This window comes from Arvicola amphibius, chromosome 1, assembly GCF_903992535.2.
Source record: "Arvicola amphibius chromosome 1, mArvAmp1.2, whole genome shotgun sequence".
Taxonomy (NCBI): domain Eukaryota; kingdom Metazoa; phylum Chordata; class Mammalia; order Rodentia; family Cricetidae; genus Arvicola; species Arvicola amphibius.
In genome coordinates this window covers 28,913,285-28,934,084 of record NC_052047.1, presented here as the reverse complement: position 1 = coordinate 28,934,084, position 20,800 = coordinate 28,913,285, and the positions used below count along the sequence as shown (strand labels likewise).

The following is a 20,800-nucleotide window of genomic DNA, read 5'->3' as shown; positions in this document are numbered from 1 at the left end:
ATAGTGGCACAGCAGTTGAGGAGTAACCAACTGCTTCTGATTAGATATGAGACTGTTCCACAGAATCTATTTGTCTCATACTCCAAACTGTTGTTTTTCATTAAATTCAGTAGCTGACCCTTAAACAACTGCTATCCTAATCAGCAATTGCACCCAGTAACAGTTCTGCAGCACTGGTGTAGCCAGGTAGAAATTCTCTTCCCTCAGGCACCGGCTCTATCACAGCCATTGAAGGAAACTTTAGTTAGAGCTCTATTCCTCTATAGAACTCTGGATTCAAAGGCTGCAGTGAAAATCTGCTCACTCAGAGAGGCTGAATATCAAGTAGATAACCTTCTCTCCCAGCTTGCATCTCCTGAAAATCATGGTGTCCTTCTGTTCAGTCCCCACTTAAGAACCCTAGCTACACATGGTTCCTCCCTACCACTTTCTGTCAGCTAGTTGCTGTTTCAACCTCCTAACCCCAGGTTAATTTTACTTGATCAAACAAATGTAACACATCTTTGCATCGTTAAACAAATTATTCCACAGCATAAATGAATGCAACACAATTTAATATTTCAAAACACTAAACCTCACAAAAAGCCAATGACTAGGGAGATCATAAGCCATAAGGAACAGTCTACTGTTGTTTTGTGAAATGGTCATGTCAGATTGCATCCTAAATACTTATATTTGTACTCAACAATTTTTTTGTGTCTCTCAACTCTGGTCAATAAGGTTTCTTTTGTGGTGGTTATTGTAGGGACTCATATCTGATAAAAGTACCAAGTATAAATAACTCAGTGCTTAGCTGTGGATGGTAATCCATACAGCCTTCCACCATCCAGGGTTCAAGGAACTTCTTGGAAGAAGGTTTAGGAACAATGTTAAGAGCTGAATCAGAAAGAGTGCAGTGCAGTGCTGACATATGCACATGACATCACTGTTGTGTTCATTGGCTCACAGCAGCTATGGTAACTTGCACCAGATTAAACCGGTCAAAATTCAAGCACAGATTGAGAGAAGTCCCTGAAGCTCGGCCCCAACCAGAGGAGGTACTAACAGTTGATGACCTTTGAGGATGTGGCTACTGATAGGTTGCTCGTGCACCAGTGGATCATCACACACCCATGTGTATATGGGCAGCAGAAACTGAACTCAGAGTGTTATTAATGACAACACAAAAATACATGACTCTTAAAGGGAGATGGGGTAAGAGGCACTGGCAGCAACTGGAGGATGATAACATGGATGATATGATCAATAGAGTGAACACATATATGGAATGTTCAAAGAATAAACAATATTTAAAAATATAACCATGCCTTCAGGTTATATCTAAGATGTTCTATAAATGGACATAAGCAAGGCATTTTGTCCAAGGGAAAATAATGTCAAAAGAAACTCTATTATACAGTGTTATTTCCTTTCATTCTTAGACATTTAGATGTTAGGGCTGAGAGTCCTTGTTTAGCATGTGCAGGCATTGAATTGGACTCATCACGCTCCTAAAAACTTATAGCTGTTTAACAAGGAAAAAGAAAATAATAATCTTATCCATCACTAGTGTAGCCAGCGTGGCACCAGGAGTAAAGGCTGAGAACAGAAGGTTCAGTATAGGGGAACACACATAATTATTTTCTCTTTTGGTCAGGCAAAACAGAAGGGCTATGCTACTCTTGTTTCTCACTAAATGAAGAGACACCTACATGTATGCACCTTCAACTACTGGCAAAGTCTGTACATCAACATTTTTGGTAGACCCACAACACACTAGAAACAAAATTGTCAGTCTTAAATTACCTTTGCCTGATTACTAGCTCTGGCTCCCAGCTGGAATAACACATGATATCATCACTTTAGAGACAAGCCCAGATTAAGAGCAATAGTTTACATGACCTACATTCTGAGTCCCTTTCTAATCAGGCGCTTGGCACAGATTTGCCTGCTCCTAACCTAGCAATACCTCTACACTCAGCAAAAGAACAAGAAGTTCATGGACATTGTTTCTTATTTAAGATTTTTTATGTCTCCCTCCTCTTCCCTCATTATTCAAAATTATAATGCCTTAATGAGATGATATGCTGGGAAATAGGAGCATTAAAATAAAAAATTCTGTAGAAACAGTTGAAATTGAGATGGTTAATATCCTTATGGTCAAAATGTGTTAAACCTCATGAGGTCCAATCAAAGGCTGGCTAAGAAATAAAACCTAAGATAAGCCGGGCGGTGGTGGCACACGCCTTTAATCCCAGCACTCGGGAGGCAGAGGCAGACGGATCTCTGTGAGTTCGAGACCAGCCTGGTCTACAAGAGCTAGTTCCAGGACAGGCTCCAAAGCCACAGAGAAACCCTGTCTCGAAAAACAACAACAAAAAAAACAAACAAACAAACAAAAAAAAAACCTAAGATAAAAGCATAAGTGAGGGGCTGGAGAGATGGCTCAGCGGTTAAGAGCATTGCCTGTTCTTCCAAAGGTCCTGAGTTCAATTCCCAGCAACCACATGGTGGCTCACAACCATCTGTAATGGGGTCTGGTGCCCTCTTCTGGCCTGCAGGCAGACACACAAACAGAATATTGTATACATAATAAATAAATAAATATTTTTTAAAAAAGCATAAGTGAGAGAGGTTGAAGAGATGTCTCCATGGGTAAAGGGTTTGCTGTACAAGCACAAGGACTGGATTCAGATCCTAGAGCCCATGGCAAAGCCAGGTGTAGTGGAGACTGTCACACACACCTGAGAGACAGAGACAGGTTCATCCCAGCAGGCTCTCACACCAGCAAGCCTAGCACAATGCTGAGCTCAGATTCAGTGAGAGATGGTGTTCCCAAAAGTAAGGTGGGGTTAGCAGAGGAAAACACTCAAGATTGACATTATGCGCAGGCACACACAAAAGCACACACACAATACATCAAGTATCAAAGAAAAACTAGTTGGAAATGTTGGACTTTTAGTGATCCTAATATTAATAGGAAAAAATTCTGACATATAAACTAATCGTTTAATTAACAGATTACATAGACTATCACATTCTGACAACTTCTTATCTTCATACTTGAGAACAAATATGTAGAACGCTGCAATAAAAAAGGGATCAGTAGTCATTCTAGGGACTGGAGAGATGGCTCAGCGGTTAAGAGCATAGCCTGCTCTTCCAAAGGTCCTGAGTTCAAGAGTTCAATTCCCAGCAACCACATGGTGGCTCACAACCATCTGTAATGAGGTCTGGTGCCCTCTTCTGGCCTGCAGGCATACATGTAGACAGAATATTGTATACATAATAAATAAATAAATAAATAAACAAACAAATAAATAAATAAATATTTTTTTAAAAATAGTCATTTCTGGGGCTGGAGAGATGGCTCAATGGTTAAGAGCACTGGTTGTTCTTCCAGAAGACCTAAGTTCAATTCCCAGCAACCATATGGTGGCTCATAACCCTCTATAATGAGATCTGGTGCCGTCTTCTGGCATGTAGGCATACATATATAGGCAGAATATTGTATACATAACAAATAAATAAATAAATAAATAAATAAATAAATAAATAAATAAATAAATAGAAAATTTAAAATAGTCATTCTATACCTTACCCACTACAAATGCTTCAGGAATATATAGCTAGAAAGGGTTTCAACATTGGTCAGGCTGGCTTGTAATTTAGCTTCCATATGCACTAGCAATGAGATCAAGGTCAAACTCATAACTTATTCATTCTCCAGTACATGATTAGTTCAAATCAGTTCATGAAATTCATCTAGAAATGGGTTGACTGGAATCTAGGACTTGTTTTTATTAAGGGACTACTGACACAGCACTGAGACACAGAGTGTCCCTACATTTCCCACCACAGTGCTGCTAACCCTGACATCTAATGCCTGCTGCAGAGGGAAGGAGCAGGCATAGTCAAGAGGCCAGAGGGGTTTCTGCTTTCACAGCTTCCCTGTCTGCAGACTGCATTTACTCAAAAAATGGTTATTTCATGGAATGAAACAATTCTTTTGGGAACAACTTTTTAGGATGGTTTTCCTTCTCTGATTTGGAAGCATCACATCTCTTGGCATAAAAATGAGAAGTCAAGGGCTCCTATGGAGAGATGAGGAAGTGATGGAGAAAAAACATTTTTTCAAATTAGCAAATTTTTTTTTCTCATGGTTTATTTTTTTTAATATTTAAAAATTTCCATCTCCTTCCCTCCTCCTCCCCCCTCCCTCCCCTCCTCCTCCCCCTTCCCTCCCCTCCTTCTCCCCCTTCCCTCCCCTCCCCTCCACCCATACCTCCCCTCCCTCCCTCTCAAGGCCAAGGAGCCATCAGGGTTCCCCACTCTATGCTAAGACCAAGGTCCTCCCAACTCCCCCCAGGTCCAGGAAGGTGATCGACCAAGCTGAGAAGGCTCCCACAGAGCCCGTCCATGACTCACCAAACCAAGTGTTCGTCAGAGGTTGTGTTAATCATCAAGAATGTCATCATATGAGCACCTGAGGAACCTATATGCTACGATACCTAGACCTCTTCAATTCCTAACTCATCAGGATTTTGAAAGCATCTTAAATACCATCAATCTGGATAAGCAAATTTCATGTAGCATGAAGACACATGTATATACTGTATGAATACACAGTTAAGGAGCAGCCTTGGTGGCAGAAGGTCAAAGCTGGAAGCCTAGTGCAATACTATGGTACTGGAACTCAGGCCACCAATGAAGGCACAGGGCAGGACAGCAGCTGAACACAGACAGAGGAGAGAGGAGAAGAAAGCCAACACCACCCATGACAGCAGATCCTAATCTTAGAGAGGAGCACAAAGCACTGCTGTACCCTTGAAGGCAGGGCCCGTCCAAGAGGACAGCAGGCAGGCTAAACCCAGTGGGTCACCCAGATCTCCTACTGAGGTGAGACACCACTGTCACTAGGAGACTACGTGGATGATGAGAGGCCATGAGTGTGCAAAGAACACCCCAGGGGGTGGGGGTGACATATTTGCTGCTTCTCTCTAGGAATATTTTCTTTCTTTTTTTTAAAACATTTTATCTATGTACTATTTTTATGTGTATGGGTGTTCTGCCTGCATGTATGTCTAAACACCACATGCATACAATGCCTGTGGGGGCCAAAAGAGAGCATCAGAACCCCTAAGACTGAAGAGTGTTGTGAACAGTCACATGGGCACTGGGACTCGAACCTGGGTCCCCCCAGAAGAACAGCCAGGTGCTATTACCTGTTGAGTCATCTCTCCAGCTTTGAGATTATTTTTCTGTGTATTTTTTCTGTGTATTCTCTACAATTGTCCTCAGAAAAAAAATCGTATCGTAATTCCTTACCCCTCTGGAACAGCACCCAGGCCCAAGTAAGGGATCATTGTTTTCTACTTTGTTCAGTGTTTGCTCAAATGTTATCATCTCGGTTTGAAAATGACAACAGATCTGTGGGACACAGTGACTCTGCTATTATGGCCTCTGGCCAAAGAAAAGCAGACTAGTCAACTGCCTTCCCAGAAAAATTCAATCTTAATTATTATAAATGGCTGAAAACAGGCATAATAAAACAGGACCTCCCAAGGCGATGGCCAATCAGGAACAGTGCAATAATGACCATTATATTTCTGAGCCAAGCCTTGTGGTTTGAAAGCTAATACAAGCAAGAGGGAATTCAGAAGGTACAGCCACCAATGTTACAGGACTAGCACGCATACTACTATTTAGTTTACTAAATGTAGTTTGTTTTGGAAAAAAGTAATCTAAATTTAATAGATTAAAGAAACACATCTTACCCTTTAAAAAGTACTTTAGCAACTTTAAAAAGAGCATGCTAATTTTTCATTGATTGCAAAGACAGATAAAATTTAAACTACAGCAATATTATATCTGTAAAAACTTGAATTGACTTATAATTCATTTAAAACTGATTTTCCAAGTTGGATGGTTTTATATAAAGCAACAGCAAAAGAAGGATAATACATATACACATATATATATATATATATATATATATATATTTACAAAATGTGTGCTATAAGAAGTATAAACACAGCTGCTTCCTCTACTCCATAGCTTGCTAACATTTTATAACCACCATAAATTACATTACACCTAGTAAAAGCTTTTCCGGTGACATTAGCATGAAAACATCAACTACATATGCAGATGTAAAGGGAAGCAGTGCTGAGCATTATCACACAGTGACTTTAATACAGCATTTGTCTAAGTGGCACTCAGTTTTCTTCAATAAATTTTAACTTAGGAAAATAAAGTGCAGGGGAGAATGTATTAAAGGTATTACTTGCATAAAATAGATTGATATTTTAAACATTTTGCTCATCTGATAATTATCCCACTTGTTGAGCACGCGCTGTATACCCAGCACTGAACTCTCACTCAGACTTAAAACAACACGAAGAAGATACTGCATTTGTATTCTGGTTTTACTTTCTTATCTAAACTTTCTAGGTATACTATAAAAATGGAAAATTCCACATCCTTAATGCTAAGTTAAGTAAATGTAGATTTTGATTTAGGAGCCCTATAGTCCTGGTGTGCTGCGGCTGTACAGCACGCGGCTCTATATAACAGCAGCGGAGAACCAGATCACACATTTCAGGGCACCTGTCAAAGGACCTGCAAAGTTTTTATCATGAAAAATAATGTCAGAGCTACATTTAGTCTGAGTTGAACTATACAATGTACTATACAATGTACACATAAATTAAAACATCATGTATTCTATGTATATGCACACTTTTAACACATTAAAAAAATCAGTGTGGGTACTAGAGAGTGCAGAAAAGAGCACTGGCTGCTCCTTCACGTGACCGGGGCTCGATTCCCAACACCAACAAACCATGTGTAACTTGGGGACCCAATACTCTCTTCTCAATTCCATGGGCACAAATATGTAGGCAAAAAACCCACATATAGGATATAAAGTAATAAAGTAAATTTTTTAAAAATCAGTGCTCCAGTTGCAAAATGAAAAAGAATTTAAAATAATATAGCTTGTTACACAAAGGAAGTTGCTTTGTGATCGCACCCATGACTAGCATCAAAGTCTCTGAGTGTTGGGATTTAACCTGTTCTGTGTGTAAACAGAATTATTTGGTAATTAATATACATATGCTTGATATACAAACAACTGCTGTGGGCCATGGGGATAAGAAGGAAAAAAAGAGTTATGAAGACCTTTTAGCTCCAATTTTTTGAAATATAATTACTGCTGGTAAATATGAGATCTTCCCCCAGAGAGTTTGTTTTTGAATACATATAACTGTCTTTCTTAATTAAAAGCCTGATTCAGTAGATTTGTATTCCAGAGCCCGAAGGAGGTGTTCACAGCAGCTCTGAAACCAATCAGTGGGGAGAGTGTGTGCCAAGTGCCACTTTTCCAAGATGGGAATCCTTCTCTTCCCCAGGGTTGTCTCTTTTGTGACTTAGGCCATTAAGCCAATGCTGAAGGCTGCAATGACGGAAGCCTGGTGGGCAGTGGTGGAAATGAGCCTCCAAAGAAGCAAGCAACTCTCAGCCCTGACTGAGACTTCTCAAACTTTTGGGAAAAGATAAATGTTGCCCCTGTGCTCAAAATAAACTCAAAGCCTCTACTTCCTATCCAAAGTCTGTAAAAGGACACTGAGCATATATTATGACTTGTTCCATGAATGGATGAGTGTGAGCTATATAACATAAGAATGTTCATAAACAAAAAGCAATTATGATGGCTCATTTCCTGGTCTACCTAGGCTAAAACCTTGAGCACATGGCACCAGCAAGAGTGATATGCAACTAGAATCGTAGCAGAACTTTGACAAGTTCAGTGTTCTATTCTTTTGTCTTTTTGTTGATTTTCCAGTTGTTGAAGGAGCACACTGATGTCACCAGCCATCTAATAGTTTAATACGCAATGAAGGACTCAAATAGCTCATTACAAATGAGAAGACATAGAACCAATACTTTCAAGTTTCCTTGGGAACCTGTAGTATGTTGACAGATTATTATTATCCTGAGGATAAAATCTCTATCGAATCTTGTTTTGAGATACTTCAATTCATTCTGAAGCCTAGGCTAATCTCAGCAGACATGACTGGTATGTAGGAGCAGAGTCTGCCCCCATGACAGAGCACAGATCATAAGACAGGCTGCCCCAGTGACTTAGAGCTAGTTACCAGGTGAAGATGATGACCCCCCAGGAGAGGTGACACTAGCCCAGCACAGGCTGTTGGAGCCCAGCATATTAAGGAGATCATCTAAGCACAAGGGTTAGGCCTACCATGGGGATGAAGGAACATCCTGTGGATGACAGAAACAGGAACATCCAGTGCTGGGTACTGGAACCATAGCAAGGTGAGGAAGTGCTGATGTGCATAAACATGGTAGTGAAGAGGAGGAGAGGAAGGGTCTGAGGAAGAAAAGAAGGCGGCTGCAGACACTCAAGGGTGACTATGATCAAAAGGGATCTGACCAGAGGTTGGGAGCCACAACATCCCTGAACAGAGCATCAGATCCTGAGTAGATGAGGACATGAGGCAATGGCAGAGGGCTGGCATGGAGTACCAGAAGTTTCACCTTGGAAGAGCAGTGGCTCTTGCGATGACAGCTGGAGTTGGAGTGGGAGGAGGGTGCCATGCACCAGTTAGAAACAGGGCCAGAACAGCGACAGATGTCTAAGCTCCAGCAAAGAAAGGCAAGCACTTAGTGGAAAGGTGTCACCAGGGGTTTCTAGACCTGAGAGAAAGGGAACATCTGTGTGGACTTGGCCACAGCCTTGACTAGGAAGAAAACGAGGTGGAGAGAGGGCAGTCCTGGGAGCTGGCAGCGGCACGGATAGAAGTGGGATCAGAAACAAAAAACAACTGTTCCAACCACACATTCGTTGTTGCTTATGCTTGGAGACCCAAGGGGGAAAAAAAGCAAGATAAGGCAACTATGTCACTGATATAAGATCAGTATTCAAAGCTGAATAATTCTTCTCGGCCAGCAACAAACAAAAACTGAAAAAAAAAAACACTTTTACAATCTTTAAACTATCCATGAAAACACCTAAATATCTTTTATAGAAAAGTCCAGGATGAATCAGAATTTGTTTCAACCATATGAGAATATATATTCCCCCAATATAAAAGGAAAAATTATATTAAAGATATAATCTGTGTTGGTAAAGTAAAACACACACATATGTATGTGTGTATGTATGTATCTTATACACACATATATGTGCATTATGTGTAGTGAAATATTTTAACTAGGCAAAGATGTGTTGTATATGTTTATGCTGTGAAATATGTAATGGTGTAAAGGTGTGTTACATTTGCTTAATGATGTAAGCATGTGTGTCTAATTATGTAAAGATGTGCTGCATCTGTTTCATCTGGCCTGCTTCAGGCGCCTGATTGGTCTATGAGTTAGGACAGGAGGCGATGACCGGCAGAGAGAATAGGAGGAGAAATCTAGGCTCAAGAGAGAATGAGAAAGAGAGAACCAAGGAGAAAGAGAGGGAATAGTCCAGGCCAACCAACACAGAATAGGACATGCAGAAATAAAGGTAAAAAGCCCTGAGGCAAAAAGTAAAGAGAAACAGGTTAAGTTAAAAGAGCCAGCCAGAAAAGAGCCAAAGCTAGACTGAACATGCATAACTAATATTAAGTCTCTGTATCATGATTTGGGACCTGGTTGGTGGCCCAAAAGAAAAAGCCTGACCCTGTTATATATGTGTGTGTGTATACATGCACACACACACACACACACACACACACACACACACACACAAAGAGAAAATTAGATCTAACCAGACCATGTGTAAAAATAAATTCTAGATGGATTCAAAATTCAAATGTTAAAAAAAGTTAATTTTTAGTGGAAAAAAACATGTTTAGAAATTGAGGATAGAAAGGGATTAAAAATATACACAAGCCATATAGGATAACATTTATCAACTAGACTATGTAAACAGAAATTAAAGTCAGTAGACAAGCCATGAACTGGGTGAAATATTTATACTATATAACTTAAAGCCTAACGTCTACCACAGGGCAGTGGTGGCACACGCCTTTAATCCCAGTACTCAGGAGGCAGGGGCAGGTGGATCTCGGCAAGTTTGAGTCCAGCCTGGTCTACAGAGGGAGTTCCAAGGCTACACAAAGAAATCCTGTCTCAAAAATCAAAAAAAAAAAAAATCTTTGTTACTCAATATATAAAAAGTGGGCAAAATGATTTTAAAAAAAAAAACACCAATTCAAACAAGAGGAAAAATGAATAGCCAGTAAATAAAAGCTGCTCAGGCTTATTGCCTACAATTGTAAACTTATACAGAAGGTAGTGACAGACGCTATAAGAATAATTTGGATAATGCTAAAATGCTGGCCACCACAGTGAGAAGCAAACGAGCATCTTTTACATAAACACCACCTACTACAATGTGATGATACTTAGTGACCTCAATAATGTGAACAGTCCATAACCTCACAATCCTCTCCAAAGTGGATGCCCTGGAGGAACTCTTCCCCAAAGGTTTCTGAAGACATGGACCAGGTACTCACCCACCTGCTCTTACACACATGCAAAAAGTAAAGCCCATAGTAACTGTACTCTACTATTTATATAGAAAAATAGATATTTAGAGAAAATAAAAAAGCAAGAAACAAAGCTAGGACTATTCTAGAGGGGGAAAAGAACCACAGTGGTGCACTCCTTCTATCCAGGCCACATCTCCTAAACCTATCCAAGCAAACCACCAACCAGGGACCAAGTATTCTAACATCTGACACTCGGTGGAACATTCTCATTCAAATCAAAATTGCACGTGTCAACAATATGATTACTCAGATAATAACAGATGTCAAAGTGTTTTCCAGGAAGTCAAAACTTCAATTAGTAACATTAATAAGTTCACATAGGAACATACCTGTAGAAGAAGCCTTTCAAATGCCAGAAAGTTATCCCACTTGGCAGTCTGTGGGTGCTTCAGAGTTTCAACTGTGGCCATCCCAAGCTGTAGGAGCCCACAATGATTTGTAAGAGCTTTGAGGTTGTTCTTGAAGAGTTGAATATAGGACATGAGCTGCCCTGGTGTGACTCTCCCTGGAGGAAAATATAAATTTATCAGAGCACTGTCTTCGCCTTTACTAAATAACGACAAGGAGGCTGTGAACAAACACTGTCTTAGATGCGCAGAGAACTCCAGAGCTGATCAATAATTCTGAAACTATTAAGATTCTTCCAGCAAGACAAGGACACCATCAAAACAGATCATATTTGCAGCTTTTGCAAGAAAGAAAATAATTAAGTCAACTGGCAAAAGTCATATTGCTAGTAGAACTCATGTTATACTTTCCTAATATCCTGAAAAGTTTTCAAACAAAGGCACACAAATATTTGTTGATCTCAACGTAGAGTATCTATGAATGATATATGACACAAGTATCTAAGAGGCAAATAGAAAGTTTCTTAATTGTGTGCATGTATAAAAAGCACATTACAATCATGGCTAAAACCTTTATCACTGGTATCACTTCATAACTGTATTCAGGAGGTTCAAGGCTGCCTGTTACATGGCACAAGAGTGTATGGCAAATGAGGGTAAATTGTGAGTGAATGTACAAAGTGCATGTAATCACATGCACACAGTGAACCAATCCACTGCTTCAGAGTCCTTTGTTGGACTCCTCTCCCACTCTGTGGTTTGTTACATTACTTAGCTAATAGTCATCAATGCTTTACACAAGGATCCTTCCTATACACCAAATTCTCCACATCAGACAAAAAGGCAAACCCAACTGTAAGTCAAGAGATCATTCCTGTAGATGTCGACAATGGCATGCTTATAGTCTGTTTTCTGAAACTGAATTTCAACTTGTTATTGAAATGTTATATTTACAGTTTTTCCTTAATTAGTAATAAAAAAAACCACCTGCATTGACTCAGCACATGCAGGAACTTAAAGAAACATGCCCTCTTCTGGTTCTCAGCAGCTACGTGAGGCAGCATCTATTACTCTCACCCAAGGGCTCAGAGCTAAGTCTGCCAGTATTAGCTAGCAGATACCACCTAATAAGTAGTTGTTGCTGAAGATTATGATTCACACAAAACAGACCAGGCCATGAAAAACTTAAAAGCCCAAATCAAATCTGCTTTTTTTTTTTTCCGTTTTTCGAGACAGGGTTTCTCTGTAGCTTTGGAGCCTGTCCTGGAACTAGCTCTTGTAGACCAGGCTGGCCTCGAACTCACAAAGATCCGCCTGCCTCTGCCTCCGAAGTGCTGGGATTAAAGGCATGTGCCACCACCGCCCGGCTCAGATCTGCTTTTTAAAACAAATTTTTGTGAAAATATTACAAAGACTACTTTAGTTCCTTCTTATCTATGTATCATGGCAAGCGTATGAAAAAAAAAAAAAGAACAGGGGCTGGAGAGATGGCTCAGTGGTTAAGGGCAATGGCTGCTCTTCCAGAGTACATGGGTTCAATTCCCAGCACCCATATGGCAGCTCACAGCTGTCTGTAATTCCAGTTCCAGAGGATTCAACACCCTCATACAGACATATACTCAGGCAAAACACCACTGTGCATAAAAAAATAAATCTTTAAGAAAAAAGAGAAGAAAAAAAGAGGAAATGACTATACCTCCTGACGTCCTCTGGATACTCAGCAAGGTACAGACTCATCTTGATATCCATCCATCCATTCATCTATAGCTATCTCTGTGTATCTCTCCAGTTAGCATACCAAATAACAGGTTTCATTTCTGACATCCTCATATCATATATCACTGAATTTTGCTTTAATTCTCCTCCTGAACTACTCTTTCCTGTTCCTGGTTCTCAAAATACAACCTTCCAATTTATTTACACATGTACTAAATGAAAAAGAAAAACTTCAAGTATTTCTTCCCTTGTTCTCTTTGTCAGGTTTACTAAAATATTGTTTATATATAGTTAAACTCCATCCTTTTCTGGGATGGAGTTCTACAAGTTTTGGTGAATACAGACAGTATTTGTGTTGGGTACCCACAATCTAGATGCAGAACTTTTCTATCATTCTAACACACTCTACCTCTTTGCAGTCAGCTCACTTCTCCAACTCTAATCCTTGATGAGCATTAAAATGCCTTTCTCTGATTTTTTTGTGTGTTGCATTTTTTATTTTTTATTGTTTTTATTGTGCTATATATTTTTCTCCACTCCCCTCTTTTCCTCCCCCTGCCCCTTCTATCCTCTCCTGTGACCCCCACATTCCCAAGGAGATCTTGTCTTTTTCTACTTCCTGCTTAGATTCATGTATGTCTCTCTTAGGGTCCTCTTTGTTGTCTAGGTTCTATGGGATTATAAATTGTAGGCTGGTTTTTCTTTGGTTTATGTCTAAAAACCACTTATGAGTGAGTACATATTATATTTGTCTTTCTGGGTCTGGGTTACCTCATTCAATGTGGCTTTTTCTAGATCCTTCCATTTGCCTGAAAATTTCAAGATATCATTAATTTTTATCACTTAGTACCCCATTATGTAAATTACCACATTTTTCTTACCCATTCTTCAGTTGAGGGACATCTAGGTTGTTTCTAGTCTGGCTATGACAAATAATGCTGCTACGAACATAGTTGAGCACATGCCCTTGTGGTATGATTGAGCATCCTTTGGGTATATACCCAAAAGTGGTATTGTTGGGTCTTGAGGAATGTTGTTTCCTAATTTTCTCAGAAATCTCCATACTGATTTCCAAAGTGGCTCTACAAGTTTGCACTCCCACCAGCAATGGAGGAGTGTTCCCCTTTCTCCAAATCCTCTACAGCATAAGCTGTCATCAGTGTTTCTGATCTTGACCATTCTTACAGGAGTAAGATGGAATCTCAGGTTTATTTTGATTTACATTTCTCTGATGGCTAAGGATGCTGAGCATTTCCTTCAGTGTCATTTAGCCATTTGAGATTCATCTGTTGAGAGTTCTTTGTTTAGGTGTATACCCCATTTTTTATTTGATTATTTGTTCTTTTGATGTCAAGTTTCTTGAGTTCTTTGTATATTTTGGAGATTAGTACTCTGTCCAATGTGGGGTTGGTGAAGATCTTTTACCACTCTGTAGGCTGCCATTTTATCTTGTTGACCATGTCATTTGCTTTACAAAAACTTCTCAGTTTCAGAAGTTCCCATTTAATTGTTTCTCTCAGTGTCTGTGCTACTGGGGTTATATTTAGGAAGAGGTCTTCTGTACCAATGCATTCATGTGTACTTCCCACTTTCTCTTCTATGAGGTTCAGTGTGGTTAGTTTTCTGTTGAGTCTTTGATCCATTTGGACTTGAGTTTTCTGCATGGTAATAGACATGGATCTATTTACATTCTTCTACATATTGATATCCAGTTATGCCAGCATCATTTGTTGAATATGGCTTCTTTTTCCATTTGATATTTTTAGCTTCTTTGTCAAAAACCAGGTGTTTGTAGGTGTATAGACTGATATCCAGGTCTTTGATTCGATTCCATTGGTCCTCCCCCACAGCAATAACTCCACCTGATTGAGATGACATCATGATACTGATAACACACTATAAGACCGGTTTTGGGGTACCAGCTGTTGACATGGTGCACCTTCTCATTACATTCTGGCCAGAACTCCAAATAATAACTTTGGTAAAAACTCTACTGACTGCTCGGAAACCATTTACAACTATGCTAGACAGTAATCTTGCAGATGAGACTTTGGTTGATTGCTCAGGTAGCCAATTGTCTCTGTCATATATTGCTTGCTTTGGAAGCTGCTTGATTGCACTTCTTGCCTGCTCAAGTAATATTATTTCCCTTCTCAGTCCTTCGATGGGTTGAAGATTAGATAGTCATAGTTATCTTCCTCATGATTTAGCCAAACTTATTTCCGATGCAAGATTTAGACTCCTTAAAATAGAATGTTTATTAAAACATTTGTCATGTGTTCCTTGCTTAATATTGCTTATGTTGTTTGTAATTTTATACTTGGTATCTGTTCCTATTGTATATAGTTGTATTAGGTTTGGATCAATCTTGTTTAGACATAAGAAGGAGGTGATGAGGGAAGCTTTGTTAACCAATCATCTTTAAAAGTGGAACCTAGTTAAGGCGTGGCTACCTGGAGCCTAGAAGAAAAACTGGGACAGGCCAAGGGCTCGCGCTCTCTCCCAGGGGACACAGCGGAACTTGGACTTTCCATTCTTGTGGCGTGAGTTTCCCCTTATAACAAGTAAAAATATAATTATTTATCTTTAAGCTAGCCTTGTTATTTCCCAAATCGAGCTAACTTCTACAGTCTTCCTGTCTATTTTTATGCCAATACCAAGCTATTTTCATTAGTGTAACCCAATAGTAGAGTCTGAAGTCAGGGATGATGATGCCTCCAGAAGTTCCTTTATTGTACAGGATAGCTTTGGTTATCCTGGGTTTTTTGTTTTTCCATATGAAGTTGAGTATTGTTCTTCTGTGAATAATTTTGCTGGGATTTTGATGGGCATTGCGTTGAATCTGTTGATTACTTTGGTAAGATTACCATTTTTACTATGTTAATTCTACCTAACCAAGAGCATGGGAGATCTCTCCATTTTCTGGTGTCTTCTTCAATTTCTTTCTTCAAAGACTTAAAGTTCTTGTCATACAGGTCTTTCACTTGTTTAGTTAGAGTTACTCCAAGATATTTCGTGTTACTTTCTCTGATTTCTGTTTGCTAGTTTTTCCCTTCTAGAGTATCCTATAAATGGGACCACACAAATGTAACTATTTGTGTCTGGCTATTTTAACATCGACATAGTGTAGTTGAGATTCATCCATGTTCTTGAATAAAATAATAGCTTTCTCCTTTTACTTGCTGACTATTAACTATTACTTTATTGTATAGGATTTATTAAAGCTTACACATTTATTTATCTTTCCACAAGTAAATAAATATTGGAGTTATCTTAGTTCTTAAAACTGTAAATAGAGCCTTCACCAATATCTGAGTACAAGTTTTCATGTGTGTACATGCACCTATGTTTTCATTTTTCTTTGTTAAATTTCCAAGATTTTGGATCGTATGCTAATTGTACACTTATTATAAGAAACTGGCAACCTAAGTCAAAATGGGTATCCCTCATCAATATATAAGAGTTCAAGTAACCGCATAGCCACTATTCCAGCATGGAATAGTGTCAGTTACATTTATTTTTGCTATTCTAACATGTGTGGAGTAACAGCTCTTTGTGGATTGAATTTGCATTTTTCTAAGGACTAGAGTTAAGTTGACTATCTTCTCAGGGTCCATATAACATCCAACACTTTTCAAGTAAAGTGTCCATTCAAACTTTTCCCTGTCTTAATTATTTTTCTTATTATTGGTTTGTACCACTAACTTTCAACTATCCATTAATTCGATATATATTTTCATGCCAGGCACAGAAATAAACACATTGCTGCTAGAAATAAACTTTGCACAAATGTCTCCTTGATGTTCTTTTGATTAATTCAGCCTTTCTCATGATTTACATGTAACGCTACATACTTTTTGCATAAATGATTGTAATTTTTGTGGCATAATATGCTGACACTTATATATGTGAAAACAAACATTGGTCTAAAGTGTTTAGATTCCAAGATTGGCATGAACTCTGTGTATTAGCCCACTGTTTTCCATATCATGCTGGACTACACCCTTAGCCTTCTTGATGCAATTATTTGTGTGCTGCACTGTAGATGGTGGCAGTGTGGCTACTTGAAAGGCAGATTTCAATCCATTGAAAGAGACATCCATGCTTTCCTAGCATGAGCAAGGCTCTAAATTCAATCCTTGGTGCTGGGGCGAGGGTGGAATGAGCTTAGGATATAGCTCTGTGCTAGAGGGCTTCCTAGAATGCAGAAAACCTTGGGTTCACTCTCCACACCACAAGAGAGTGAGGGGTGGGGTGGGATGGGGTGATCCATACAACAATCATCTTATTCAACATGATTGTAACAATAAAGAAAAATGTCTCCAGAGTGTGAGAGGATCCATGTGTGTCATGTGCCTCTGTTTTGGAGAGGCTACAGGAAATGATAATCAGCAAAGAACTTGCCAGATGTGATCTAAAGACACAAATTATTTCTTCAAGAATCGCCAACCAAAGCCCACAGTACAGCCCCTTCTTCCTTACCAAAGCCACCAACATGTCATTAGCTATGCCTTGACAGTAGGTCATTTTTCTGACTGTAATAACATACAAACTAGAAGTTGGCAGAAAAGTATTTCACATAAATGCTTTAAAATGAGTTGTGACGTTTTTAGAATTAAACCAAAACCTTATAAAAAATGTAAGTCAACCAGCTAACCAACAAAATTGCTCCCATTTTTGGTGGGATTGCCTTGGTGATTTCCCAAGATGACTGCATCAGTGAGCTATGATATAGGTAGGATTTCCCCACTTCTGTACCTTTTATCTGCAAACTATTCTTACTATGGTGCTTTATGAGTTTTAAAGCATTGCATTTCCAAATTAAAATGTTGTAAATATTGTATTTTTCATGGGCTTGTAATAAAAGTTCCAAGTAACTAAACAGAAGTGGTTTTGTATCAATGTTATGTCAATAAGGTCATCCAACCCACCCCCTCAAAATACTACCATGGGAAATTAAATAAAGCTCCCCAGTTCCCATGGACTAAAGAGAAAGCAATAAGAGCCAGGCATTGAAGAGGTAACAGACTAGTCGGCTGTACTTCACTTTATGAAAGGAAAGGGGAAACTGTTGGGCAGATTTATATGGTAAATTCAAAATGCCAATTCAGAGGCTTTGCAAGACAATTTTAAGGACCATAAAAAAGGTTACTTTATATCAGGACCACAATGTTATACTGCAACTTTTTGACAAGTGACACTTTGATACTAGACACGTGGCTTTTAAGTCTTCAAATTACTAATTTAGTACAGTAAAGCTAACTCACTAACATACAACTATCTCTTGGGGAATACAAGGTAAATGAACAGTGCTGAGCAGCGCAAGCTGCAGAAGAGCTGAGTGTTAGAGAAGCTGTACCCATCACCAGTCTGCCTCTCGGTTCTGCTGGCTGTGCTGTCCTGCCTTGCAGCCTCTTCGATGGCCACTGCCTTCAGTGTGTTTGACTTTGTCTCCAGTGCTAAACAGCCACCACTTCTCTATCACTTCCCAAGGAGCCACCTTCAACACTTTCTATCAAATCCTGTATTTGCTATAAGATTAATGTGTGGAAATTAAATATGTCTTTTTAACTGTACCAGTTTTCTATTAAGATTTTTATTGTTTTTTGTTAATGCTCTGATTACAAGGGTGTGTGTGTGTGTGTGTGTGTGTGTGTATGCGCGAAAGTAATGGGCTGTTACTGAAGGTAAATTCTCTTTTCACCTAAAGTGATTTCTTTCAAAATGCAAGTTTTTTTCAGAACTGCAGATAAAAAAACATATAGACCAGGAAGGCAACTCTGCTAAATGTAACTCATCATAGCAGACAGCACTATTAGAGCAAACAAAGTGTTGATTAATGGACAACATGAAGAGCCAAAATGTTACATATTCATAATGTAGAAAGTGGACTTATTGGGAAAAGGGCATCAACATGGGAGATAAGAGAGGATGATGGGGAGGATATAATCAGAGTACACTCTAAGTATGAAAGAATAAAGGGAATTTTTAAAAAGAATGGCTGAGCAATTTTGAATATAATGTACAAAAGGCTAAATGACTACCTTGAATACATGGGTTTCTTAGGAGAACCCCAGGGATGAAGGGAAGCAACAGAAAGATCATGATGCAATCTACAAATAGACAAAAGCAGTCCATACCCCCACCTGTTGCCTATCATAGCTTGCATTACATGCTTAAGCTGCTTTATCTGTGGTCATCTACAAAAGGTATCAGTTGTTCAAGGCCTAAGAAGATATTAACACTTTTTTCCTTCACTTTACTTCCCAGCTTCCTGCCTTTCAAATCATCTGTCTCTTTGTGTTGGCCTGGTCAGAATTTATTGGTAGTAATATTTCATTTCACAAGCATAGTTTCAGTATTATGAGCTTTTTCTATAGGTCACATCTAAATGTTCAAAAGCAATCAACACTGTTTACATCAATATAAACTATGGAATTGTTCACAGCAAAGCTCAATTATACTGTAGTCACACTGGCTTATTCACAGGTAACGTTGGGAAGCCGATGGTGGAGGCAGGGGTGGAGGATAGTACACCAGTGCTTTATTTTATGCCTGTGGTCACGTGGGTGTCCTGTAAAGCTTGTCCTACTATCTTATCTTTAATACTTTCTTGATTCTGAAACAAAGTGATGTCTGTTTCATGTAGAACAGACAGATGTTTATTTTTCCCTGGGAAATCTGACTTTATTACTAGCACTGATTTGTGCAGTGGGTAAAGCTCTGTCTTTCAACAGCCACAGAAACTGAGAAGTAATAGTAACTACCTGTTTCCCACCTCAACTGAGGTCAAAGGGTAAAGAAATATGGCTAAGGTATAGACGGAGAGATTTAGGTCACACATGAGAAAAACATTTCCTGGTCATGATGACTATTAGACATAGAAACAAATTATTAAAAGGAAGAGACAGAGGGAGAGAAGACCACATAAATCTTCCTCCACAGGGATATGAGGGACGGTATATACAGCCATCTGTACAGTGAAGCTTGGACAAAGGACAGCTGTGAACTAATGAGCACTTTATAACACCATAAATACTCAGTGAGGCATGGGGGACATGCCTTGATAATATGTGTTCTTGTTGCACATGCTTTTTAGCTCTGTGGTCGCAGTATACATAGTCGGAGAAGAAGAAATTAATGTGAGAATAGCATTTAGTTCTATGCGGCAAATCAATTCAATGGATCCAAAGAAATCTGCCAGGGGATCCTTTCTGAGGCTGCTCTGGAATAAAGTACAACCATCACAGAGTCACAGTCTCAGAGAGAAAATAAACAGCTCTCATTAAAGTTACACAAAACAGTGAAATATAAAACCACCAGAAACAGTTATGGCTCGTCTTTCTATGAACTCCCGCCTTCCCAGGGCTAACACTGCTGCAGTAATCACAAACTCAGTGGATAGCAAGAACGAAACCCCCCAGCTACCCAGGGACAGAATACCAGGTGCCAGAGGAACTCTTCCTTGGTGAGTCCCCTCTGACGCAAAGAAGTAGTTCTGCTCTTAAAAGAACCTCTGAACAAAGACACTCCCACTCAGGAGCAGGAGCCTCATGTTATTCCATGCTCTTAGGTTTGTTTTCTAACTCTAGCCCCAAATTCTGTTCTTCAGAATCCCTTTGTATAATCAAGATGGCTAACTGCAGCTGCCGAACACCCATGCCCACCTTCCACCTCCAGATAAAGGAGCTCTCCAATAAACAGACAACTCCCTTTAGAAGAGGCCAAGGGAAAAACATCAAGGTGCATCAACACCTCAGGATGGCCACACAGACAAAGGAAACTCCTCGTCTGCTGTCCCTGCTTCCAGTAAAACAGAAAAAGAAGAAGAGAAGGAGGAGAAGGAGAAGGAGGAGGAGGAGGGGGAGACAGAGGAGGAGGAGGAGGAGGAGGAGGAAGAGGGGGAGGAGGAGGAGGAGGAGGAGGAGGAAGGAGGAAGTGGAGGAGGAGGAGGAGGAGGAGGAGGAGGCGGCGGCGGCCAGTGATGGTGGTACATGCCTTTAATTCCAGCAATCAGGAAGAGGCAGGGGCAGGCGGATCTCTGTAGAGGCCAGCCTGATCTACAGAATGAGTTCCAGTACAGGCTCTAAAGCTACACAGATAAATCCTGTTTCAAAAAAACAAACAAAAAACAACAACAAGCCCTGCAGTTGGGACACCTTCCTAATGGAGTTGCACTGCTGCAGACCTCTG

General features: G+C 39.6%; 1 protein-coding gene across 1 annotated transcript in view; it reads right to left on the bottom strand.

Moving 5' to 3' along the window:
• Scfd2 (sec1 family domain containing 2) overlaps nucleotides 1-20,800 on the bottom strand; it is a 326,524-nt gene that overhangs the window by 257,443 nt on the left and 48,281 nt on the right. The window contains exon 4 of the mRNA XM_038331345.2: nucleotides 10,874-11,049. Within this exon, the coding sequence (XP_038187273.1) occupies nucleotides 10,874-11,049 (176 nt within the window). The remainder of the gene's footprint in view (nucleotides 1-10,873; nucleotides 11,050-20,800) is intronic.